Source organism: Neovison vison, chromosome 13 (assembly GCF_020171115.1).
Source record: "Neovison vison isolate M4711 chromosome 13, ASM_NN_V1, whole genome shotgun sequence".
Lineage (NCBI taxonomy): Eukaryota > Metazoa > Chordata > Mammalia > Carnivora > Mustelidae > Neogale > Neogale vison.
This window is the reverse complement of record NC_058103.1, coordinates 112,399,554-112,427,396: the sequence shown is the minus strand read 5'-3', so window position 1 is coordinate 112,427,396 and position 27,843 is coordinate 112,399,554. Positions and strand designations below refer to the sequence as shown.

Here is a 27,843-nt window from a genome sequence, read left to right as displayed (position 1 = left end):
TCTTCTCTGCAAATATGCTTTGGTCACATTTGTGCAGTGCCCATTAATTAAGGCCAGATTTGAAGCTCTCCCAGCTGTCACTTCTATTAATCGAGGGCAGAGAATGGAGGACTTTTATTTTTCCAGGAGATAATTTGGACGTGAGAGAAAAGCCAAGAGATCCTCGAATCCCTGCAGCGCTTACCTTGACTTCCAGGCTTCTAATGAAAAAGCCTTTAGACAAAAAGGGACACAAAGACCCTTTCACAGAAACCATCAACACTCTCTGCCAAGCGAGAGATTTATAGGGTGGGAACCCACACACGCGCGCACACACACGCGCGCACACACACACATGCGCTTTGTGTGTGTGTGAGGCACCCTGGAGAATGAAAAGCTCTCTGGGAAAAGTAATCATGTGAGAAGATGGTCTGATGATAGCAGCTTGGTTTTCTGAGAACGTAAAAATGGACCAATTTACAACCGTGACTTTGCTAGAAGGCTGAAAGCCTTGTCTATTTTCTTTCGTATCTGCCTTTTTCTAAAGGAAACCCATCATGGATTGGTTGGAACACATGATCTTGTGGTTACCAAATGTTTGAGAATCAAAAACATACTCTGTAGAGATCACCAGTTATCTGAGAAATAAACTCCTGATTCTTTCCCAGCCGGGTGGTTCGGAGCGGGGACGTGGGGATGAAGGGGATATTGAAAATAATCACAATCATAAGGTTGATGGAGTTAATGTTTATTAGGTGCTTTACTACATGGCACTTTATGCGGTTTTCATATATGATCTCATTTGACTCTTAAAAGCTTATCAGGTAGGTTCTACTGTATGCCCATTTTATAGATAAGGCAACTGAGGCTTCACCGGCTTAAGGAATTTGCCTAAGGTCACCCAGATGACAAATGGCAGGGTCCGAACTCAGATCTCAGGGAGGTCTGTCTGCCGTGAGGCTTCCGCTCATCACCTTCTGTTTATCCAGGTAGCATGGGAGGCACGTGGGCTTTGCATATAGACCAGGGTATCGTCTGGGGCTGTCATGTGACCTCCACCAAGTTGGATAACTTTTCTGAACCTCAGTTCTTCCACTGAAGTAAAATGGGGAACAGGCAATAGCTGCCCTGTGGCTAGTAAAAAGATGAAATGAAACACGGATAAATAAAATCCTGAGGTGCCCCACACATGTCAGTTCCTACTCCTCCTCCATTTCATTTCATTCCAGTAATTTCTTTTTCTCATCACTGGACTGAAGCTCCCAGCAACTTCTGCTTCTGAATTCTTGGCTTTTTCTTGGCTCTTGGTCATGGAGCCCAGCACTGAGAAATTTTACTTTGCTTAGCCCTTGCCAGCGGTCCGTCACTGTGTCTTCTGTCCCCTGACCCCAGCTGGTCCCCCAGGAATCAGGAGCTCCCAGCTCTCTGACTCCCATGACATTACTGAGGGAAAGAGGACCTGTAGGGGGGAAACCTACAGACTTGATCCCTCCCTGGCCCAGCTCTCCCTTCTGCCCAGGGATTTCTCACTTGTAAGCAGCTTCCTCAGAGAAGAGCTCTGGATGACAGCGAGTCTCTCCCTCAAAACTGCTTTACAGATTGAGGTTTCGTTCCTTGAGAAATGAGGGCATTCCTCCCTTAGTCTCTTTCCTGAGTTTCCGGGACAATGAGTCAAAAAGAGAAAAGACAATAATTAACAGAATGTTTTTCGAATATAACCCAGGGACTTTAGCTGGAAAACACCAACACCAAAAGGTCTCCTCAAGAGAGCCATCTTTTGAATTAGGGGTTCAGGTGAGAAGAGTTAACAACACGATGAGTTTACCGATGGCAGCAGAATACATAGAAAACTCAGGGAAAATGGTTCTCTTGGAAAAGCAACCACCATTAGGTGGGAGAAGGGAGTCAATGGAGTTACTGCCATTTTCAAGTCTGATTAACTTTTTTTTTAAAAAAGATTTTTATTTATTAGAGAGAGAGAGCAGGAGCAATGGGGAGGGGCAGAGGGAGAGGGAGAAGCAGACTTCCCGCTGAGCAGGGAGCCCCACACGAGGCTCGATCCCAGGACCCTGGGATCATGACCCGAGCTGAAGGCAGATGCTCAACCGACTGAGCCACCAGGCGCCCCTGCCCCCCAGTTCATTTCTGAATTTTGTTTCAGTTTACGACTCTTGAGGAGTTCTTGATTAAGGCAGACAACAAATTGCGAATTTCAGACAGGTCGTCTCTTAGATTACAGTAAAGATGGGAGCAGTTTGTCCTGAGGGCTGCACAAAAGTAAGTTAGTACAGTTGCCTCCAGTGTGTTAAGTGGGAACTACAGTTGAGGATGATGTTTTCTGAACTCTTACGATTTGAAAATATGATAATAGGATTATGAAAACATTAAAACCTTAAAATAGTTTGAAAATTATGGATCTATCTCATCTAACAGACACATTTTATAAGTTAAATTAGTCCTGTGACCTGTCCAGCATCTTGGCAGGGAACAGCAGATCCTAGGCTGGCTCCGGTATAGAACTTGACCCCTACGGCACTTCCTCTGACCTTGGTTAGACCACATGCCTTCTATGATTTTTTTTCTACTCCCAAGATTCTGCAGTTCTAGCATGCTGTGTTTAGTGGAAATACTTGCTAAGAAGCCCGAATGGACTCTGATAAGCCTCTCCTAATCTTATTGGTCGGGCTGTTTTGCTCTTCTTGATATTACAGAAATCTGTTACGAAATGAAATTTCAAAGTTATATTTTCTGCAAAGGATAGATGACCTTTATTTCAAATCCATTTTAGTGATCTTTGTATAAAATAAAGACCTGTGGTCTTCTACAGCAAGGAGAGTGAATGGTCGTGGCTGACAGGCATTGGTACCCATAAGGTCCAAATTTATAAGGAAATCCTAATTTGATTTTCAAGGCCAACTAGATCAATGCCCTATGCCACCTTTGCATGTGTTCTGTTCCCTGATACTTTAGCTTCTATTAAAAAACCTGGGTCAATTTGCAGATGATTTTGCGCCACAGCAGAGAGGAAGACAAGCATCCTCAGGTCTGCTAACGATGTGGTTTCCTGGCCATCCTAAGAAGCAAATAAATCATTTTGCTAGTTACTATCTCAATAGCTTTGTGTTAACCATATCACCATTACCAACATACTTGAGGCAAGGATTTTCCAGTGTTCAAGTAGATACTTTCTCTAGCAATCCAATTCACTTCTTATCTCGGGGTTCATGCCTTGGCTAACTCACAGAACCCACAGGAGGCATTAACAACTCAAAATCAATGTTCTGCAGCAATGCCTACTAAACTATAGGGTTGTTGCCTTCCTGTGCTCAAGATTTCCACAAGTTTCTTTATCTTAAAGGGAGCGGACTCTTTCTTTAAATCATCATTTAAAAACACAAGTTGAGGGGCACCTGGATGGGTCAGTCGTTGGGCATCTGCCTTGGGCTTAGGTCATGATCCCAGGGTCCTGGGATCGAGCCCCACATCAGGACTCCCTGCTCAGCGGAGAGCCTGCTTCTCCCTCTCCAGTTCCCTTGTGCTTGTGTTCCCTTTCTCACTATCTCTCTCTGTCATAAATAAATAAAATCTAAAAAAAACCCACACAAGTTGAAGAAATTGAAATCATACAGTGATTTCTTTGCAGCCCTCAAATATATGTAGAATACAGTCACAAAAGGATGACCTTAGATTTCAAAAAGAATTGAAAATCCCCAGGATCACTAGCATGACTCAGATAAATCCCAAGGAAAGGTGGTCTTAGGGGAAACCCTGACCCATCAGCTCATGGTTCCCTTTCTGCTCATCAAAGGAGAACATTCCGGAGGCCTGAGGCTGAGGGAGCCTCCTGGAAAGAGAAGTCAGCCAAAGGATTTCATGTCCTAGACCCTTGGGTCTGCCCTGGAGAGGAAGTCTCCATCTAATCATTTTGTGACAACAGGAGAGAGTGGCTGGGAGACTTTTTAGTGTCAGGGCTTTGTGGGGATAGTGGAAAAGAGAGGACACAGAGCTTCTGGGAAATTGGAGCTGTCCCATGAAAGGTGATCCTTTCCATGAAATGTCAGAAGTCGCCTTCCCAGCCACCACCTGTCAACCCCCAGGCTGCATGTCCTCAGTCCGTGGACACCTGCCTCTGTTCACCCCCTTCCAGAGCGGTTCCCACTCCCTCATGCTGCAGCCCCTGTTCCTCACCTGTCAGCACGGGCTGTTCGCCACCACAGTCCCCGTCTCTTCGCTGTGTCCTCCTCACGAGTTTGGCCTTCATCTTATCACCCTGCTTCTGGGTTCTCGAGCTCCATAGACATGGGTTCGTATCCTGATGCCTCGCTGCGTAACCGTGGGGGAGTCACCGAACTTCCCTCTTCCCTCCTCTGTTAAGATGGTAGTAAATATTTTCACCTGAGGAGATCCTCAGCAAACACCGATGGCTTTCCTTGATGCTCACGAGAATTTCTGTAGGCCTCTCTGAATCATAAGAGGACACCTTTTTCATGGGCCCCCGGGAGTCCGTCTGTGGTCAAAAGGGCATTTTTAACTTTTTGACTTTGGCTCTGGCTTTCTTTTAACTAGGGTTATTCTGCTCTGCCGGAGAAAGCTTTTCTTTTTGCTTCCATATTTGCTGCCATCCCACATTCTTCAAAGACCACGCACGTTCTCTCACTAAATAACATTCCAAGGCGGCTATTGTTTAAGCTAGGAACGAGTACCATTTGTTTATACTTCTCCGAATGTGCCCTCTGTGTTGTCTTTAACTTGACTTTAAATAAAACATAGTATGTATTGGGTGCCTTCCATGTGTCAGATGCTTTTTGCGAACTTCATCTGCCTTTAGCCTCGCCAGACCAACCCAATAAATTAGAATACATCCTTAATAATGCGCGTTCCCAATTAGCATGGACTGTCGTTTTAACAAAGTACCTTTGCTGCGGAAGCATAAGGAGGCTGGGTTCTTTTCAAAATTCCTACTTCGCTTGGTTTTCCACACCTGGGCTGGAGTTGAAAGATCCTGGAGTCGCACGCACCCAAGAATCAAACAGCACACCTCCACTGGATGCAAATTGCAAGAGGTTTATTGGTTACACAGGCGCCTGCGGACGCATCAGCCTTTGTGGGCTGAGCGTGCCCGGCTAAGTTGGGGAGCAGATTATATAGGGCAAGGTTGGGGTGGTGGGAAGCGAGTTTACAGAAGCAGATGCTTGGTTACAGGGATCTGATTGGTTAACCTAAATCAAGCATTATTAGGCACTGTAACGGTTTGTTCTGGCGGGAAGCGGTGGCGGGAAGCGATCCTACAGAAGCAGATATGCATAGTTACAGGAGTCTAATTAATCAGTTTGATTCAGGCATGATTGGGCGTTGGGGTCAGGACGTTCTGGCGGTTCCTTGGGACAGCACTCTGGAAAGTCCTGGTACATTTCGTTTCTCATTTGTCTCTCCTTTGACAGACCGGGTGACCACAGACAATGTGTTGCCATCAGGCTATGGGGACAATAGGTTGCTAAAACAAACCTTACCAAGGAGGAAGGGGGTCCTAGAGGAAGGGGGTCTTTCAATAGGTTGCTAAAACAAACCTTACCAAGGAGGAAGGGGGTCTTTCAGAGCTTTTCCTTGGGCTGCTCCTGCCCCAGGCATTCCTGTCCACCTGGAATCAGGGACTCAAATACAGGCATATTGCCTGGGAGGAAATAATCAGCTTGTTTAAGTGACAGCTGACATCAGGAAGCCTTTTGAGTCAGAAGGATGACATGATGACAGCAGCATCTTGGGAAGATAAATTTCACAGCCACATGCAGGAAAAATTACCTGAAACCACAGCATTCACCTTTCGTACGCTAATGCATCTGGGGGCATGATTTAAAAGCCCATCAATAGGATCTGTTTAAAGAAGGGACTGGTGAAAATTGAGAATTTCAAGGCTTCCCCAAAGAAGGTAAAGGAGTGGTATCTATCCAACTGGGTTGCATGTCCTAAATATTTGTGTACACAAGTGCATACTGTTAATGTGATCACTTGGAAGCCGTGTGTCATACCTGCCACGGCCCTACCTTTTGCTTTCAAGTTGCAAGAGTCGGAAAGTTCTCTGTAAGCATGAGAATTATTCATCTGGCTGCCACCTGAATTATTGTTGTGGAACACATTGAGTTTGACAGATAACCCTGTTCTTAGCCATCCTTCAAAAGAAGCGTGAAGGAGCCTTCATGTTTAAATATGTCAGCCCAGTTTCTTCCTTCTGAGCATGTGTGGAACACACAGTGTCTTCATTTTTTAATGAAATGAATATTATTTTTGGGTGTTGGATGCGTCGATGGTCAAAAGAGAGAATCAGAAGAATTTATTGTGATTTGATTTCTTGGTCATTCTAGCACCAAAGAACAAGATATTGGATGGGGTCATCCTATCTCCCATTGAACAGGGTGCTTTTTCTTAGGTCATAAATATTTCCCAGTCTGATAAACCAGCAGTTTCCGTGCCTAGGAAGGCAAATGAGAAAGTTACTATTTTGGTGAATAATTTTGAACCTAGGAATTTGCTCTGAAAGAAAGGGTAGTGTTATAGATGTTACCTCCCTTGGCTGAATGTGCACTGAATGAACAGAAGGAGACAACACGGGAGAGCAGGAGAAGGAAGAGAAGCTCTAGGAGATTAGAAGATTGCCAAATCAATCAAATCAATTGTTAGTCCTCATGAGAGAAGAGGCAATAGACTACAGCTAGAGTCCATGAGTAAGTGTCTTGGGGGAAGCCTAGAGATATGAGCAATAAGGAGGAATTATCCCTATGTAGTTCTTGGTCATTCTAGCCCTTGGTATATGTGGCCCTTGGTCACAGGCTTTGTTCTTACAGGAAGGCTTTCCGCTAGACTTGGAGATTATGCGACCAGCAGAGGACAGAGAACCTGAGCTATAAAGTCAGGAAGCCTTTCATTTGAACCCTCTGTCAGACCTCTGTGTGACCTGATCTTCTCTGAGTTTCCATAAAATAGCAAGAGTCGATCTGAAAAACAATCTGAGGGGAGTGAAGTGGTGGAGGGGTGGGAGGTTGGGGTACCAGGTGGTGGGTATTATAGAGGGCACGGCTTGCATGGAGCACTGGGTGTGGTGAAAAAATAATGAATACTGTTTTTCTGAAAATAAATAAATTGGAAAAAAAATAGCAAGAGTCGAGATCATTAAACAGGCTAACATACAGAAGACGCCTAGTACTGGGTGAGTGCTCTCTCTGTGATAGCTCTCACTTATAGACTTGGTACTTCCTACCTCCTGGATCGCTGCAAACTGCCTGCATCCCTGCTTGCCTCTGGTTTTCACCCCAAATCCTCTAAGATTGTGCTCCGCTATGCCCAAGCTGTAAGCTCTGTTCATAGCCTCCCTTGCTCTGTTTCTAAAATAAACATAACCTCTTGACAATTTTTGAGGTTTTTTCATAGCTGGTCTCCAACACAAGCCAGGATAGACTCATAAAAGAAACACATCTTAAAAAGAGAGAGAGGGAGAGAGAGATAATAAATTTATAAGAAAATCTCTGAAAATCTTGGTCACCATTGTTCCAGAACATGGTGGAAATGTGAATGATTACCATGGTTTGCCTGTTAATGTGGCTTCAAACACCACCTTGGAATTGTAGAAGTGAGATTTCAGTGGACAGAGGAAACAGACCAGGCTCCTCTGCAAGTAGAGAAATGTGTGTGCCTTATGTGAGAAAAAGGGCACTGCGCATCACAGGGACAGGTCCCTTGAAGTGGGACAGACACACCCTCCAGGAGAAAAGCATACCATCATTCTCCCAGCCCCTATTCTATGCCAGTTCTGAGCTAGGTGTCTCCATCTGCGTATTCTCATTCAATCCTCACAGAGGATTTGAGAATTGTGCCTACTGGCTTTGTGTAAGACTCAGGAAAATGATGACAGCTGCAGATGTTGAGGAATCTTGGATGCTCTTAGGCATGTATGTGTCTAGAAGGAAAGTCTTTTAGAGAGAGGGGAACATAGAAGAGAAATTCCAGATGATGGAAATGGAAAGAAGGGGGGCTTCAAGAAGTCTAAGCCAGAAATCCTAAAGGTGGGAGAATAGGCCTGATGCCAGTGTAGAACTTCGAGGAAGACCTGGGAGGGCCCGGAATGGAGGGAGGTTTAAACGTCAGCGAGCGAGATTCAGGTGCACAGGCAGTTAACCGCGGTCCTCCCACCCACTTCTAGTTGGCCCTCCACCACTCTTAGCTTCTCCCTTGCTTTGTCCCTTTCTTCTCTCACCAGCCCTGGAAGCCAAACCAAACTCCTCCCATTTAACCATATCACAGGTTGACCTTTATCTCTTGTTGCCTTGGTTTCTGCTGACCCCAAGCAGTTTATCTAAGTATTTTCACAAAGACCATTTGTTAAAAGGACTTGCTCTTCTAGTTGGTAGGCAGAAGCATTCTCACATGGTTAGGGGGACATAATAAGCACAAAGGAAAGAAGAGGGACTATTTGAGGAGAGGAGAAAGAAAACCCTGCATCAGAAGGAGCTGGAGGCCATCACAGTCCCATCACAGGGACTCCTCTGAGGAGTCCCTAGCATGAAGTCCTCTCTCTGCAGCCCAGGAGACATCACTTCCCCTCCCAGGACTTGTTTCTTCATCTATGAGGCAAGAAGCAGGAGGCCCAGCGTCTTTCCTGCTGTGCAACCCTGGAATTCTCTGGAGACTGTGTGTGAATGTGTGTCTTACCTGCACCCCGACCCCCCCCCTTAAAAATCTCACAGGGAAAAGCTCCCCAAAGGCATTTTTTTCAGTTTGTAACCAAAAGGGTAGTAATGTCACGCTGTCTTTGTTTTGCCTGCATGGGAGAGTTGGCTGTCACTTAGGGGTTGGTGTGCAACCTGAGAAGAGTAAATAGAACATGAAGTAAACAAGAGTGACCCCCAAAAGCCAAAGAATCCCAGATTGCCCAAGAATCACCTAAGGGTGCTGCTCTAACACAAATTTCAATTTCAGGAAGCCTGGGATGGTGGCCAGGATTTCTAACAAGCTCTTCTATGATGCCTGTGCTTGCTGGTCCATGGATTATACCTTGAGTAACAAGGGTCTAGAAAAGATCAAATAATGTTTATTATTCTTGATTAAAAAAAAAAGAGAGAGAGAGACAGAGGAGAAAAAATATATATACTTTGGAAGGATTTCCACCCAAAAAGTTAAAATGAAAATGTTTAGGGTGTTAGAGGAAAGTTCCACCCAAAAAGAGAGAATTAATATGACCAAATCCAGTTAACGAAGTAATGACCAAGATCTTGGCTCTGAGATGACTCCATCACGGGTCTGCACACCTCCCACCCCGCCCCCCACAGCATCTGTAAGGCTTCTGCTTGAAATAGGCAACATTTCTAGTCTTCCAGGTTCCCACACCATGGACCTAGAAGTCTTCCCTTCTTCACCTTCAACAGAGCATCCTTCAATAGAATAGTCCATTGGCTGTGCCCTCAGCGTAAGATCGGCAGTGTGCCTTTGCCCTGCGTTCTAATCCCTCTCTCCATCCAGGTCTCCTTCCCCCTGTGCCCATCCAAATGTAGTTGTCTTTGTGCTTCTCAACCTCCAGTCTCTCCATCTCCAATTCCACGCCTGTGTCTGCTAAGCATCTCCTGAAAACAGCATTTCAGTATGCTGTTTCTGACTTCACAGCCTTGGGACTCAAGCCCCCAGAACTTTTCCTTCTTCATCTCCCCAGCCAGCCGGTCTTCTCAGCCATCCTTGGAGATCATCCAGTGGCATCCAAAAGCCCATTAACTCCCAATGTTTAAAGCATTCATGAAGATTTCTAAGCATTGTCATGAACAATCAGATAATAAAAGGTCTGAATAGTTCACTCACATTTTTTTAAAAAGATTTTATTTATTTGACAGACAGAGATCACAAATAGGCCGAGAGGCAGGCAGAGAGAGAGGAGGAAGCAGGCTCTCCACAGAGCAGAGAGCCCGATGCGGGGCTCGATCCCAGGACCCTGGGATCATGACCTGAGCTAAAGGCAGAGGCTTAACCCACTGAGCCACCCAGGCGCCCCCACTCACATTTTTAATGCTCCACAAAAACGTTTTGAGAAAGGAAAGTCCTATGGTAACAAGCATCTATATGCAATCAGCCTGAATTGCTGAGCCGGCCCTTCTGGTGTTTCTCAACAGCCATCCTTTAAATGTTCAACCACTGTCTCCTATTCCTAAACTATTAGTTGCTTAGGTGAGTACCCTTTTACCAAGGCTTCTAGGTGCCATCTTGTGGAGAGAGATGCAAACGGGCACATTTGGAGAGACACTGTGTCAAGGAAATGACAAGTATGCAAACAAGAGTCTCCCTCATTGCCTTCTGGTAGGTGCTGGATTCACCCACAGTCCTCTGAGAGCCTTCTGGTTGGACCCATACCTGTAGACTTCAGGCTGCCTGAGCCCAGGCGGCCATAGAAATGAGACCAGGGTGCAAACAGCCTCCATCCGAGGACACAGTCATCAACCCAACTCACCATTGCCTTTTTGCCAATACTTGCTTCCAGAACTTCATCTTACAGAATGCAGACAGTGTCTCTTTGCTCCTTTCTCCGGGAAACTTCCTAGTCCTGACCCCTTGGCCACCCCAAGCCACAGTATCTGAAAGACCTGCCCCACATGGTATGGGCCCCTCCTGAGGCCCTATAGAGTTTCCATACAATCTGACCAAGTATTTCCCTTTTTTTCTAAATATATATACAGTTTATTTTTTAAGTTTGATACTTTTGAATCACTTTTCTTTTTTTTCCATTTTTTAAAATTTAAATTCAACTAATTAACATATAATGTATTATTGGTTTCAGAGGTAGAGTTCAGTGAGTCATCGGTCTATGTAACACCCACTGCTCATTACATCATGTGCCCTCGTTAATGCCCGTCACCCAGTTACCCCATCTCCTCCCCTTCAGCAACCCTCAGTTTGTTTGCTATGATTAAGAGTCTCTTGTGGTTTGTCTCCCTCTCTGGTTTTGTCTTTTTTTTTCTCCTCTCTTCCCCTATGATCCTCTGTTTTGTTTCTTAAATTCCACATATCAGTGAGATCATATGGTAATTGTATTTCTCTGATTGACTTATTTAGCTTAGCATAATACCCTCTAGTTCTATCCACATCATTGCATATGGCAAGATTTCATTTTTCTGTTGGCCAAGTAACATTCTGTTGTATATATGAACCACATCTTTTTTATCCATTTATCTGTCGGTGGACATCTGGGTTCTTTCCATAGTTTGGCTGTTGTGGACATTGCTGCTATAAACATCAGGGTGCATGTACCCCTTCGGATCATTACATTTGTATCTTTAGGGTAAATACCCAGTAGAGCAATTGCTGGGTTGTAGTGCAGCTCTACTTTTAACTTTTTGAGGAACCTTCATGCTGTTTTCCAGAGTGGCTGCACCAGCTTGCATTCCTACCAACAGTGTAGGAGGGTTCCCCTTTCTCTACATCCTCGTCAGCATCTGTCATTTCCTGACTTGTTAATTTTAGCCATTCTGACTAGTGTGAGGTGGTATCTCACTGTGGTTTTGATTTGTATTTCTCTGATGCCAAGTGATGTTGAACATTTTTTAATGTGTTTGTTCTGACCAAGTATTTTAAACAGAGTTCTTTTAAAACAGAGAATTCACCATACAGCCGTACATTTTAAAGAGTAAGGCGGAGGGGCGCCTGGGTGGCTCAATTGGTTAAGTGTCTGCCTTCGGCTCAGGTCATGATCCCAGGATGCGTCATGATCCCAGGGTCCTGGTATCGAGGCTCAGGTTGGGCTCCTTGCTCAGCAGGGAGCCTACTTGTCCCTCTGCCTGCCACTCCCTCTGCTTGTGCTCTTGTGCTCTCTCTTTCTCACTCTCTCTGACAAAGTAAATAAAATCATAGAAAAAAAGTAAAAGGGAAGTCTAGAGGTTTCTACTATTCAGTGCAAAAAAATATATCCCTCATTTTTATAATAAAAGCAGTTGTCATTGTCATTATTCATTCATTCCCCCCTGTCCCCATTTTAAGCCACCTGGAGGAAGACCATGAAAGTGAAGCATTGGCACTTTCTAGTTTGGAGCACCCCTACTCTCCACAGAAAGACGACCCTCATGGCAACGAGGGTGGTAACTCTCTTACAGCATGTGAAGTGTTTCCCTCTTGGGGCTTCTTTCATCAGATTAGTAAACATCACTGCAGCTGATTCTCACCCAACTTTATCCAACGAGAGCGCCAACATTTTCTTCCACTGAAGTCACTGGGTAAAGGTGCTATTCTCTAATGAAACAGGATAAGGTACTGAAAAGCAACAACCATAAGCCTGATTAAAACCAGATCACTAGTTTCACAATGGCCTTCATTAGGGAAGCCAAAATACCTTTCATCCCGTGGACCGTTTCTTCTCTTCAAATGAATGACAGTGTCAGTTTGTTTCCCATGGGTTCCTGTTTCTAATTTAATTTTGTCGACATACGGCAAATTCCTCTGAATTTAGACATGGCAGGATTCCTCACATTGGGGCTGTACCTCTCTTTTTCAGAAACAGCTCAGCACCAGAAGACACCTTAGAGATGAGCAGTTGAGGGAGAAAATTTGTCCTGTAACTTTGATCTCTTGATGCCTCAACCAGCTACTCTTTCATTCGACACTTATTTAGTACCTACTGCATACTAGGCACCGTGCTCTTTCCAGTACGTAATCCTGCTCACACTAAAATTAAGCCAGATGGCAAGCTTGAAGAGCCCTAGGATACTGGTTAGTTTGATTGCAGTGTGGAAATAGTTTTTTAAAAAACTGGATAATAAATATTCTTTGCTCATTAGATTCTGACATGGACAGAGTGCTGTTTGGTGCTTCTTTGGAACTTCCATTGTTCTGATGCTTTCTGGGGGATCTATCATGCTCTTCTCTGGTGTCCCATGAGCTATGGATTATGCTAGAGTGTTAATTCTTGATCAGTTGAAGGCGACTCTTACTACAGGGACATGTGGCAATGTCTAGATACATTTTCATTTGTCCCACTGAGGGGAGAAATGCCACTGGCATCCAGAAGCCAGGGGTGTCATCAACCATCCTACAATGCAGAAGACAGGCCTCCACACCTGGGAACTCTCTAGCCCCAAATGTCCCTAGAGCAGTGGTTGAGAAACCGTGGTCATGAGGGAGAAGATAGGAAGGTGAGATGCTGAACTTCCAAATCCTATCTCATTTTGTATGTTGGAATCCTGCATTTCTGCATGAGGTTTTGTTTGAGAAGTATGTTTCTTCTGCTTAAGACAACAACAACAACAACAGTTGAAGACTATGAGGTAGAGGATGGCAGCTCTTTGCCTTCTGTTTTAGGGTTGAGACAGATTGGGAGAAGTCGAGTGGGTGGCATATCAGAAATAGGTGAGGGCAAGCAGAGGTAAATCTGGAAGCTTTAGCCCAGTCCTCAGTCTTGGCCACACAGGGCTCTGCACATCTCCCTCCTGCCTCGATATACTGTACTGAATCATGGGATCATGTCCACCTTCCAATTTAATCCAGAGGTTGGCAACTTTTCTATAAAGCACCAGATCATAAATATCTTGGGTGCTGGGGGCCATGCTATCTCTGTTGCAACCATTCAACCCTGCTGTTACAGCACAAAAGCAGCCCTAGACAGTAAGTAAACACATGGGCAGGTTTGTGTTCTAATAAAACTTTATTTACAAAAACAGGTTGCGGGCCAGATTTGGCCCGTGGTCTGTCATTTGTCAACCACTGATTTAGACCATAAGTAGGAATCATGTTTGTTTTACCCTCATGTCTCCTTGTCTACAACTTATTGGCACATAGTAGGGGTTGCCTCAGGAAATACTTCCTGAATGATACTGAAGGTCAAACAGGCAGTCATAAGTGCTGGCAGATTTTAATGAGAATGACAATGGGAGAAAGACCCATCCAGCATTTTCCAGAGAATTTCTATATATTGTTTAACTGTTTTTCTATGTTGGACACTTAAAATGTTTCTGATTTTTTTTAATTGATAATAACAACTGTGATGAGCTGCTTCCTACAGAAATCATTGGCCTGCTTTCTTATCACTTCCTTAGCATAAATTCATAGAAGAATTGGGATCAAGCAGTATATATTACCAAATGGCTTTCCAGGAAGGTTGTATTGATGTACATTCCTAATAGTAATAAGAGAGAGATATTTATCCTTATGCAAAGGACTTCTTTCAACAGAATGTCATGAATAAAAGTTCTGGCATCTGTATGTATTCCCACAAATTAGCTTACTACAAATAAAACTAAATTGGTGTTAGCTACTTATCATTTTAATAATAATATTCCCCCACCCTGTTGTGACGGCACAATTATTAAGACACATCTTGTTACCTGTCTGTGTCATCTAGCCAGCCAGTTGGGGTTGCCATATCTGGTGTGTTTACTGAGCACACACAGAAACATCTGCTTCCCATCAGGGAATCAGAAGCCATACTATCTGCAGGCCTGGCACCGGCCTACCCTGCCAGGACGTACGGAGGCCTCCTCCCAGTGAAATCCACCACCAGACATGTCATGCAGATGACTCATCTCCCTCAGGAAATTTTATTTAGGTTAATTTGGCACACAATTGGGGGTAATTCTTGAGCAATTTCTCTTGTGATGGCTTGCAACGTGTAAAATTCTCCTACAACATGTTGTAGAAATCGCTAGAAGAATACTAAGGATGTCTGATAGTTGTCCATTTGCCTTTGTAACAGCTGGAAATATCTCTTTGGAACCGAAGTACATGGTTAAAAAATAAAAAAAGAATGAAATAAAAGTAGATCGAGGAGCAGATGTTCATCCTGTCCCTTTTCACTTGGCGCTGTTGGAGCAGTGAGGGTGAAGGGGCCATGCAACGTCCCTTACCTTTATGGGGAAAGGTGACTTTTTTCCTTAGCTCTTTGGATTTTTCTGACTTTCTCCAAATGAGGAAGAGAATGTCTGCAACTGGGAAGTACTAGGGAGTGTTCTAGAAATAGGAGCAGGTCTGTGGTTACGTGATGATAGAATTTACTTGAAAATGGATAGGTTACTGATGAAATCCAGTATAGGAAGACAATGAATAACAAAACCCCATGTTTTCTGAGAAATCCCCCTATTCTGGCATTTTGCTAGGTGCCTTCTATGTTTACCTCATTAGATCCCCCAGCATTGCTGTGAGACAGACACATACCATCCCCAGCAACAAAACACCAAAGGCTCAGGATGGCTAATTAACACATCCAAAGATTAGCACTGCCAAGTGGCCGAGCCAGCACAAAACCTAGGTCCAGCAGACTCAAGTGCCCACTTGAAGCCCCTACAGACCTCTGAGTTTGGAGACACAGACCACCATTTTTAAGTCATCCCCATCAGAGACCAACTGACCAGCTTCCTAAGGTGCAAGCCAGAATTCCGGCCCAATTCATTTCTGGGTGTTGTCCCCAAAGGTATGGATGGTGGTGGAGATGTCTTCCACAATGACCCCAGAAGGAAGCCACCATCCAACCTTGAGGAAACAGGATGTCACCTTTAGTTCTTGGTCGCACTTGTGAGGCTGCAGGCTTCACTTAAACCAACCTCCAGGCCATCTGGACGTCAGTCAGGAAAAACTGCTACAATCTTCCCTTCCTAGGTCTCGAGTCCTCCAGAGAGGCCGTGCTACGCAGGAAACCGGCGTGTGGGGTAGCATTGGTGGAACTGTGCAGAGCATTTTAATATAATATCTGTTTCACAAGATTAAATGACATTTAGCCTAGCTGTGGTTGTCTGAAACCAACCTTATGATCATCCCATTCTAATTGGGCTGGGGGCTGAGGATTTGTGGGATGTCCGTCCTCATCTTCGAGGGCTCTCATTTATCCTTGAAATATCCCTGACACTCTATTTAGATGAGAGAGACTCACTAGCTTATCTGTTCTCCCCACTCTGGGACCCTCTCCACAACAGCCAAACCTATCACCCGGAAAACAAATCTGAGCATGGCCCTTGCTTTTTTGAGACATCCAGTGGTTATTGCTGATGCCGTCAGATAAAATGCTCATTCCTCATCGTGGAAACCAAGATTCTTAAACGCTTCAGCTGAATTCTCCAGCCTGATTTCATCCTTCCCAGCAACCCTACACTGGAGCCAAGTCATTCCGCGAATATGCTTTCCTACTTCCTGTGTGTTCATTACTACCTCACGCCTTGTACTCAGCGTTCCCTATACTGGAGTGCCCCGTGAGGATGAGCTCGGTCTGGGACAAACTGAGTCCTTGGGTAGCAGGAATGCAAAGGAAGGAGGGTGAGGCTTTGCTAGACAGGAAACGGACTGTGTGCCGACCCACTTTTCTCTCCATCTGCCCCATCAGGGACAATCAGAGGCATGTCCTTAATTTGGTGAGACCTGTGGTATTTTGTTTATTTCTTGCTTTCTTTCAAAGCCAAGGAGAACCCAAGGGGTCAGGGATGGAAATCATGCATGGAAAACATTTTCCTTATTTTTCTACTAAAATGTGCATGGAGCAGGGGCAAGAAATAGTTGAGGGAGGAGAAATACATAGCAAACATGGCATTTTGAAAGGTTAATTGGATGTGGGTGAACATACTGAGATGATGTTCTGTTACTGTCAGAAATAATGTTTTACAGAGGAGCTATTTGTGAAGAGACCAGTTATTATTGAGGAACTAAAGTGCCCTCAGGAATATGGAAATAATAACGTACAGGTATCGTGCCTACAGAAAGATGTCAGTCAAGTGTGAGGTTGGAGGGGAAAGCCTGAACCTCCTCTGATTTGACTCTGCATATAGGATTTGACCTGTAAGACCCACAAAAACAGACCCAAGGATATTCCACAAAACCAAAAGTGGATTTTGAATGGTTTGTTGACCACTTTTCCCCCTGAGATGTGGTCTGATGATTACTCTGAGAATTCGAGAACCAACACAAGCCTGTGAGTCAGCAAACATGTGTCTCAAGTTTTAGAATCCCATTCTGACTTCAAGTGTCATTCCCGATCCCCAGAACCCAGTGAACTGATCCTGTCATCTCAGTACTTCATTGTCCAAGCTGTTGTCTGCTCCCTTCCATTTACCCATAAAAACGTGATGGAATTCTTTGCTCAGACCACACGTCCAAATTTTAGGTTCAGAAAGCATGATCGTGAGCCCTATGGAATCAGCTCCAGAAGTGGGAAAGGATGGCATAAAGATAATGATCTTGCCCTTTGTTTCAAGGTTTAATTTTTTTTTCATGCAAAAAAAAAAAAAATTGTCCCAATAGAAAACATGAACAGGGAGGGGAACGATAAAGCTAAAAGGTCTTATAATGAGAAATGGGAAGAATCTTTTTTGGAGGAAGTTCAGGAAGGTCAGTGGAATTCCTTTAAATGCTGATAGGCCTGTCTGAACAAGGATCACCCCTTTATTTATTTATATGTGGATCATCTGGCCATTGCCTCCCTTCCCTCTTTACCCCTGGGAAAAATGCGTTGGGGGTGCCAAGGAAAATACTGCTGTTCCTGCCTCTTCAGAGCTCCTGTGATCAGTGGAGACCCAGATCTCAACAAATTTGTTTTAATTTCATAAGACACTGGGCCTGTGAGTACCACTTCTGAGGATCCTTTGCTAAGCGTTTATACAGTCTATCATTTAGAACAAAGGACTTGGGGACAAATCCCAATTTGTCCAGTACTTTTGTACAGTACTTATCATGGTCCCAAAGAACTTTATATAAAAATCCCAGATGGGGGGCGCCTGGGTGGCTCAGTGGGTTAAAGCCTCTGCCTTCGGCTCGGGTCATGATCTCAGGGTCCTGGGATCGAGCCCCACATCGGGCTCTCTGCTCGGCGGGGAGCCTGCTTCCTCCTCTCTCTCTCTGCCTGCCTCTCTGCCTACTTGTCATCTCTGTCTGTCAAATAAATAAATAAAATCTTAAAAAAAAAAATCCCAGATGGGGGGCACCTGGGTGGCTCAGTCAGTTAAGCATCTGCCTTTGGCTCAGGTCATGATACCAGGGTCCCAGTAATGAGCCCTGAGTCAGTTTCCCTGCTCCGTGGGGAGTCTGCTTCTCCCTGTGTCACTCCCCCCGCTCATGCTCTCTCTCAAATATGTAAATAAAATCTTTTAAAAAAAATCCCAGATGGTCTCTTCTCTGAGTCCAACAAGGGGGATGGATTTTCAAGATAAATTCACTGTCCAGCCAGTGTAAACAAGTGACCGGTCCCCACGGTCTCCTTATTCCTTCTCTCTCCATTATTTTTCTCCTTATCATTTGCCACCCCCAAGCATACTGTTTGATTTATGTGTTGTGTTTTACTGTCTGTGGCCTCCCCCCTGCTCCCAGAGTGTACGTATCCCACATACCTTGAGAAGAAGTTCCTTACCCAGAGTGGATGCTTTGTGACTCTCTGTCAAGTGAGGGAAGAATGCACTTGGACACCGCAGGAGCTGAATGGGGGGCAGGAGGGAGGTCAGTTCAAGACCCACCAAAAGATCTTCCATTCCCTCCTCTCTCCGTCTCCCCCCATGCTCCTGTGATGTGCTCCAAGAGTCTTTTGTTTTCCACCTCTCTGCAGAGCATTGGCTGTGACGACTACCTGGGCTCAGACAAGGTGGTGGACAAATGCGGGGTGTGCGGCGGCGACAACACAGGCTGTCAGGTTGTGTCGGGCGTGTTCAAGCACGCCCTTACCAGCCTGGGCTACCATCGCGTGGTCGAGATCCCCCAAGGAGCCACCAAAATCAACATCACCGAGATGCACAAGAGCAACAACTATTTGGGTAAGCTTGGTCTTTTTCCAGAGGAAACAGTCTGTCACTCTCAGGTGATTTATTCCTTCCCAGGAGCGTGACACGGTGGTGTCCAGATGTCCTTGGACTTGGAGAAGGTGCCACTGGAGAATGCCAAAGCACCGTTTGGCCTCCTCCTTAACATGAGAAACGTGGGTGGAGGAAATTTTTGAAGCCCTTGCAAATAAATATTTAATATCTACACATTTAAGCCAGCCTTTGTTCCTTCCAAGAAAAACATGGTTATGCACTAGATACTGGGCTAAATGGTTTCTCTGAGATGGGGGAGGCTCTTTGAGGAGCTGAGGTACAGGCCAGTCTTCGTTCTACTGGAGTTCGAACAGGGCCTGTCAGTGATCCTGTCTGGAGCTTCATTCCCAAAGGTCTGAAGTAAAAACCATGTTTCTCTTCTTTCTGCTTCATCTTCCCCAGGACAATGGTATATGTGTTGAGTATGTGTGTATCTTCTGAACAGCTGCAGACATTTTGGGTAATATCATAGACCTCGAGAGGCCATTTTTACCGATCTTTCCACAAAGAGTTAGATCTTTGTTGATCCTTCCTTCTGGGTTGCTGGCTGATTGCATTTTATGCAAAGCAAATTGGGTCATAAGAATTGATTTTGACCAATTTCTAATTCACATGAGCATGCACAGATGAGTTAACGAGTTAACAAAATAATATAAGGAAAGTGATTTTTTCAAGTCATTTAGTGAACATCCATATTCATTTTCATTTTTTAATGATTTTTAAAATTTTTAATTAACATTTAATGTATTTTAGCCCCAGGGGTACAGGTCTGTGAATCACCAGGTTTACACACTTCACAGCACTCACCATGGCACATACCCTCTCCAATGTCCTTAACCTAACCAACCTCTCCCTACCCCCCTTCCCCCAGCAACCCTCAGTTTGTTTTGTGAGATTAAGAGTCTCTTATGGTTTGAATCCTTCTCGATCCCATCTTGTTTCATTTTTTCCTTCCCTATCCCCCAAACCCCCCATGTTGCCTCTCAAATTCTTCATATCAGGGAAAGCATATGATAATTGTCTTTCTTTGATTGACTTATTTCGCTCAGCATAATACCCTCTAGTTCCATCCACGTCATTGTAAATGGCACGATTTCATTTCTTTTGATGGCTGCATAGTATTCCATCACACACATAGACACACACACACACACACACACACACACACCCCACATCTTCTTTATCCATTCCTCTGTTAATGGACATCTAGATTCTTTCCATAGTTTGGCTATTGTGGACATTGCTGCTATAAACATTTGGGTCCAAGTGCCCCTTCGGATCACTACATTTGTATCTTTAGGGTAAATACCCAATAGTGTGATTGCTGGGTCATAGGGTAGCTCTATTTTCAACTTTTTGAGGAACCTCCATGCTGTTTTTCAGAGTAGCTTCACCAGCTTGCATTACCACCATCACTGTAGGAGGGTCCCCCTTTCTCTGCATCCTCACCAGTATCTGTCATTTCCTGACTTGTTAATTTTAGCCATTCTGACTGGCATGAGGTGGAATCTCACTGGGGGTTTGATTTATATTTCCCTGATGCCAAGTGATGTGGAGCACTTTTTCATATGTCTGTTGGCCACCTGGATGTCTTCTTTGCAGAAATGTCTGTTCATGACCTCTGCCCATTTCTTGATTGGCTTATTTGTTCTTTGTGTGTTGAGCTTGATAAGTTTTATTTCTAGATTTTGGATACTAGCCCTTTAACTGATATGTCATTTGCAAATATCTTCTCCCATTCTGTCAGTTGTCTTTTGATTTTGTTGACTGTATCCTTTGCTGTGCAAAAGCTTTTGATCTGGATGAAGTCCCAATAGTTCATTTTTGCCCTTGCTTCCCTTGTCTTTGGCCATGTTTCTAGGAAGAAGTTGCTGTGGCTGAAGTCGAAGAGGTTGCTGTCTGTGATCCCCTCAATGATTTTGTAGATTCCTGTCTCATATTGATGTATTTCATCCAGTTTGAGTCTATTTTTGTGTGTGATGTAAGGAAATGGTCCACTTTCATTCTTCTGCATGTGGCTCTCCAATTTTCCCAACACCATTTGTTGAAGAGACTGTCTTTTTTCCACTGGACATTCTTTCCTGCTTTGTTGAAGATTAGTTGACCATAGAGTTGAGGGTTCTGTTTCTGGGCTCTCTATTCTGTTTCATTGATCTATGTGATTGTTTTTGTGCCAGTACCATACTGTCTTGATAATGACAGCTTTGTAATAGAATTTGAAGTCTGGAATTGTGATGCCACCAACTTTGGCTTTCTTTTCCAACATTCCTCTGGCTATTTGAGGTCTTTTCTGGTTCCATATAAATTTTAGGATTATTTGTTCCATTTCTTTGAAAAAAATGGATGGGATTTTGGTAGCTTTAGGTAGCATAGACATTTTCACAATATTAGTTCTTCCAATCCATGAGCATGGAACATTTTTCCATTTCTTTGTGTTCTTCCTCAATTTATTTCATGAGTACTTTGTAGTTTTATGAGTACAGATTCTTTGCCTCTTTGGTTAGGTTTATTCCTAGGTGTCTTATGGTTTGGGGTGCAACTGTAAACGGGATTGATTCCTTAATTTCTCTTTCTTCTGTCTTGATTTTGGTGTATGGAAATGCAACTGATTTCTGTGCATTGATTTTATATTCTGACACTTTACTGAATTCATGTACAAGTTCAAGCAGATTTGGAGTGGAGTCTTTTGTGTTTTCCACAGGAATCATCATATCACCTGCAAAGAGTGATAGTTTGACTTCTTTGCCAATTTGGATGCCTTTAAGTTCTTTTTGTTGTCTGACTGCTGAGGCTAGGACTTCTAGTACTATGTTGAATAGCAGTGGTGATAATGGACATCCCTGCTGTGTTCCTGACCTTAGCAGAAAAGCTCTCAGTTTTTCTTCATTGAGAATGATAGTTGCTGTGGGTTTTTCATAGATGGCTTTGATGATATTGAGGTATGTACCCTCTATCCCTACACTTTGAAGAGTTTTGATCAGCAAAGGATGCTGTACTTTGTCAAATGCTTTTTCAGCATCTATTGAGAGTATCATGTGGTTCTTGTTCTTTCTTGTATTAATGTATTGTATCACACTGATTGATTTGTGGATGTTGAACCAAACTTGCAGCCCTGGAATAAATCCCACTTGGTCGTGGTGATTAATCCTTTCAATGTACTGTTGGATCCTATTGGCTAGTATTTTGTTGAGAATTTTTGCATCTGTGTTCATCTAGGATATTGGTCTGTAATTCTCTTTTTTGATGGGGTCTTTGTCTGGTTTTGGGATTAAGGTAATGCTGGCCTCATAACATGAGTTTGGAAGTCTTCCTTCCATTTCTATTTTTTGGAACAGTTTCAGGAGAATAGGAATTAATTCTTCTCTAAGTGCTTAGTAGAATTCCCCTGGGAAGCCATCTGGCCCTGGGCTCTTTTGTTTTTGGGGAGATTTTTGATGACTACTTCAATCTCCTTACTGTTCAGGTTTTCTATTTCATCCTGGTTCAGTTGTGGTAGTTTATATGTCTCTAGGAATGCATCCATTTCTTCCAAATTGTCAAATTTGCTGGTGTATAGTTGCCCATAACATGTTCTTATAATTGTTTGTATTTCTTTGGTGTTGGTTGTGATCTCTCCTCTTTCATTCATGATTTTATTGATTTGGGTCCCTTCTCTTTTCTTTTTGATGAGTCTGGCCAGGGGTTTATCAATCTTATTAATTCTTTCAAAGAACCAGCTCCTAGTTTCATCAATTTGTTCTATTGTTTTTTTGGTGTCTATTTCAATGATTTCTGCTCTGATCTTTATTATTTCTCTTCTCCTGCTGGGTTTAGGCTTTCTTTGCTGTTCTTTCTCCAGCTCCTTTAGTTGTAGGGTTAGGTTGTGTATTTGAGACCTTTCTTGTTTCTTGAGAAAGGCTTGTATCACTATATAACTTCCTCTCAGGACTGCCTTTGCTGGGTCGCACAGAATTTGAACAGTTGTGTTTTCATTATTATTTGTTTCCATGAATTTTTTTCAATTATTCTTTAATTTCCTGGTTGACCCATTCACTTTTTAGTAGGATGCTCTTTAGCCTCCATGTATTTGGGTTCTTTCCAAATTTCCTCTTGTGATTGAGTTCTAATTTCAGAGCATTGTGGTCTGAAAATATGCAGGGAATGATCGCAATCTTTTGGTTCCAGGTGAGACCTGATTTGTGACTCAGGATTTGATCTATTCTGGAGAATGTTCCATGTGCGTTAGAGAAGAATGTGTATTCTGTTGCTTTGGGATGGAATGTTCTGAATGTATCTGTGATGTCCATCTGGTCCAGTGTGTCATTTAAGGCCTTTTTTCCTTGTTGATCTTTTGCTTGGATGATCTGTCCATTTCAGTGAGGGGAGTGTTAAAGTCCCCTACTGTTATTGTATTATTGTCGATGTATTTCTTTGATTTTGTTATTATTTGGTTTATATAGTTGGCTGCTCCCATGTTAGGGGCATAGATATTTAAAATTGTTAGATCTTCTTGTTGGACAGACCCTTTGAGTATGATATAGTGTCCTTCCTCATCTCTTATTATAGTCTTTGGCTTAAAATCTAATTTATCTGATGTAAAGATTGCCACCCCAGCTTTCTTGGAATGTCCATTAGCATGGTAAATTGTTTTCAACCCCCTCACTTTAAATCTGGAGATGTCTTTGGGTCTAAAATGAATTTCTTGTAAACAGCATATTGATGGGTTTTTTTTTTTTTTAATTAGGGAAATTCTCTACAATAATTCACTCCAGCGCCCCCTCTTGCTTTCTTCTTCTGAAATCCCAATTATTCTAATATTGTTTCATCTTATGGTATCACTTATCTCTCAAATTCTCCCCTCGTGGTCCAGTAGTTGTCTCTCTTTTTCTCAGCCTCTTTATTCTCCTGTCTTCTCTATCATTAATTCTCTCTTCTGCCTCATTTATCCTAGTGGTAAGAGCCTCGATTTTTTATTGCACCTTATTAATAGCTTTTTTTAAATTTCAGCTTGGTTAGATTTTAGGTCTTTTATTTCTCCAGAAAGGGCTTTTATTTCTCCAGACAAGTTTTCTCTAATATCTTCCATGCCTTTTTTGAACCCAGCTAGCACCTTGAGAATCATCATTCTGAACTCTAGATCTGACATTTAACAATGTCTATATTTATTAGGTCCTTAGCCTTTGGTTCTGCCTCTTGTTTTTTTTTTCCCCCCTGTGGTGAGTTTTTCCACCTTGTCATTTTATCCAGATAAGAATGTATGCATGAGAGAACAAAATACTAAAGTAGTGGCAAAGACTCCAGAAAAATGTGCCTTAACCAAATCAGAAGAGACCCCAAATCATGGGGGAGAAGATAGGGGGTAAAAAGAAGTAAAAAAAAAAAAAAGTATATATATATATATATATATATATATATATATATATATATTAGACTGCTGAATAGAACAGAGCCACACACTTGATTTTGGGTGTATTTTGGTCTCTTAGAAGAAACTACCTACCAAAATTTTAAAAAAAGAAAAAATTATATATGTACACACACACACACACACACACACACAAATAAGGGTAAATACAATGAAGGGATGGAATATGACTGTAAAGATAAAAATTTTTTAAAAATTGTAAAAAAAAAGGAGTTGATATATTGGTTGGGAATAGAAAGAAAAGAACTTGGAGAGAATTTGCTCAGGCTGGAGACTAGAACAAAGCCCTGTGGTTGATTTATGGTATATTTTGATCTATTAGAAGAAGTTGTATCCCAAATTTTTTTTAGAAGAAAAAACCCTATATGTATACAAAAAATAAAGTTAGATACAATGAAGGATAAAATATGACTATAATAATGAAGTTTCAAAAAGATTTTTTGTAAAAGAAAGATATTGTTAAGATAAACTAGTTAAAAAACATTAAAAGAGTAAAGAGTAAAAATTTTAAAAAATTAGATTAAGAAAAAATATAAAATTTTAAAAATTTAATTAACTTTGCAAGACTAAAAAATCATGGGGAGAAAGCCATGAATTCCATGCTTTGCTTTCCCCTCCTCTGGAATTCCCCTGTTCTCCTTGATCTGTGAGCTTGGTCTTGGCTGGATGTTCTTGCTAATTTTCTGAGTGAGGGGCCTGTTGTAGTGATTCTCAAATGTCTTTGTCCGAGGCGGAATTGCACTGCCCTTTCCAGGGGCCAAGCTAAGTAAACTGCTCAGTTCACTCTTGGGAGCTTTTGTTCCCTGAATGCTTTCCGTAGAGCTCTGGAGGACAGGAATGAAAATGGCGGCCTCCCCAATCTCCGGCTGGAGGAGCTGAGAGTTCGGGCCCTCTCAGTCCGCCCTTGGAGAAAAGCCATCAGTCCCTCCCATCCCCCTGGTCTCACCTGGCCTGTGACCGAGCATCTCTGTCTCGGGCACACAGCCCTGTTTGGAGTCTCCAAACCTAGCAGATTTCTGACTCCAGAGAAGGAAGGTGAGTCTCCCCGGATCTGCCACTTGCGGGATCCCTGTTTCAGGAGCAGTGACCTGACTGTGCCATGGATCACAGTTTAAGGTAACCCCGAGCTGAGTGCTCACTCCTCAGCTCCATCTCTGTAGCTGGCTTCCCCACTCTGATACCTGCGATCTCTGGTACACCCAGACACCCCTGATCCTTCAGTGACCCTGTGGGACCTGAGACCACGCTGTCACCGCATGGGCTTCACCCCCGCTCAGCCTCTGGAGTGATGTCCCTTAGTGGAGCAGACTTCCGAAATTCTGATTTTGTGCTCCGTTGCTCCGCCGCTTGCCGGGAGCCGGCCCCTCCCCCGCGGTCTTTCTTCCTGTCGCTTCGGATTCACTGCTCCGCAGGTCCTACCTTTCAGAAAGTGGCTGGTTTTCTGTTTCTAGAATTGCTGCTCTTCTTCCCTTCGATCTCCTGTTGGGTTTGTAGGTGTTTAGAATGGTTTAATAACTATCTACATGAACTCCTGCTACCTGAAGTCATCTCAGTCTGCTACTCTTCTGCCATCTTTTTTTTAATAATTTAATAATTATTTAATAATTTAAATAATTTAATAATTTTTAAATAATTTCTTGAACAGGAACTTAAATAGCACAGATGCTATGTGCCAGGCACTATTCTTAATGCTTTTTCTGTACTAAATTATTGAACCCTTTCCACAACTCTGGGGGATGGAAGCTGTTCCTAGCCCTAATTTGTAGATAAGGAAATAGCCACAGAGGGAGTATGTCACTTGCTAAATTCACACGGCTATGAAGAGGTGGAGCCTGGGATTCAAACCCAGGCAGTCTGTCTTCAAGTCAATCTCTACCAAGATATAACACCCATGAGCAGTTCTCAGAACCTATGAGCAGTTCTCAGAACCTGAGCTCTTCTTGTACAGCCTTGGCCATGCAGCTGTCAGTGGCTGCAGCAGTTGAGAGATGATTCATTTTGCAAATCTCGGATACCAGGAACACCCCAGAAGATAACTCCAGATGCTGCAGCTTTTCTTTCTGCACCCAGGAAAATGCAACCAAAATTTCCTTGACCTGGATTGATTGGCAGGAGGAGGAAGGGATGGCAGATGAGACTCTGAGACAAGTCCAGTTAAAGGGGAAAGTGGTCCCATTTGCTCCGGCAAGCCTAGGTGCTGCCAAAGGAGCAATAAGCCTCGTTTTCCCAATGAGGGGTTTGTGGATTATCTTCAGTTGTGAGAAAATAGTCTTTGTGTGTTTCCTTCTTTTTCTTCTTCTTCTTCTTCTTTTTTTTTTTTTTGAATATTGGAAAATCACATCTCCATAAATATCCTTCTGGAAGGGAACATATTCTTCAGGGGATTATTCAAAGTGTGATTATGTTCAAATTCAAAGGTACCAGCAAATGATGCCACTTTTTTTTTTTTTTAAATGAGCTTTGTGTTGTTTTTAGTAAATTTTCCCTTGCTCAGTTCAGAAAACTGGTTTTAAGCTGTGCCCTCCAAAGAGAACATCCTGGGTGTGGGGCGCCTGGGTGGCTTAGTTGGTTAAGCCTCTGCCTTTGGCTCAAGTCATAATCTCAGGGTCCTCGGATCAAGTCCCGCAATGGGTTCTCTGCTCAGCTGGGAGCCTGCTTCCCTTACTCTCTCTCTCTGTCTACCTCTCTGCCTGCTTGTGATCTCTGTCTGTCAAATAAATAAATAAAATCTTAAAAAAAAAATCCTGGGTGAACATGAAACTGCACTCAGAGCTTCAGTGTTTTCATCTAGAGTAGGGGAGGAAGAATCTTGACCCTATAATTATTTGTGACAATCCATAGGATAACGATACTCTGAACCCTGTCACTTGCCAACAATTAACGAACAGCCGTTCCCTTTCTTTTGTCTCAGAGAACTTGTCAGGATACCAAAGCTTCATGGAGTCAAAATTCCCTTCCCTCCTAAAAAAGATTCAGTGAGAGACTGATTCAGAAAATCAAATTCACCCTTGTAGATGCCCAGAGACCAGTGGAGGACCCGAGAAATCCTGAGTCCATCGGCAGTATTACATGGTACAGGAGCAGGAGGGAGAATGGAAACAGAAGAGCAGACTGTAATGAAACGTTCCAGAAGGATGATTGGGAGCTTCTGTCTGCAGCATTTAAATCATTTAAAGCAGTGGAATGCTCTTTTTTTTTTAACCTTTTTTCCTTTTGATATAATTCACATATCATAAAATTCAACCTTTTAAAATGGTCTTTTTTTTTTAAGGGTTTTTTTTATTTGAGAGAGACTGGACTGGGGTGGGAGGGAGAGAGACAAGCTCCAGCAGACTCCCCACTGAGCACAGAGCTGGACAGAGGGCTTGATTCCATGACCCTGAGATCACGACCTTAGCTGAAACCAGGAGTCGGAAGCCCCCCACTGACTGGTCCCCTAGGCACTCCAAATGGTCTTCTCATCACAGGTGTTCTCTTTACCTATGTCACCTATCCTGCTAAATCTCCTATTCTGTGAGGTCTGTATATTTTAAAAGTTAAATGGCATGGGACTGCTTGAGATTATGGGTAAGCCCTCAGCACATGGGTCTCCCAAGCTATGTTGAACTCTTCAAGGACCGTTTTTTACATTATACATTTTCAGACATGGAAATGTTTTTCAATGAGATATGTGATGGGTTTCTCTAC

At 43.2% G+C, this 27,843-nt stretch overlaps 1 protein-coding gene across 2 annotated transcripts in view; it reads left to right on the top strand.

Annotated features, from left to right (window-relative positions):
* Window positions 1-27,843, top strand: part of THSD4 (thrombospondin type 1 domain containing 4) — a 568,734-nt gene that overhangs the window by 442,147 nt on the left and 98,744 nt on the right. For both annotated transcript variants that reach the window (XM_044229667.1, XM_044229668.1), the window contains one exon: window positions 18,509-18,713. In XM_044229667.1, the coding sequence (XP_044085602.1) occupies window positions 18,509-18,713 (205 nt within the window). The remainder of the gene's footprint in view (window positions 1-18,508; window positions 18,714-27,843) is intronic.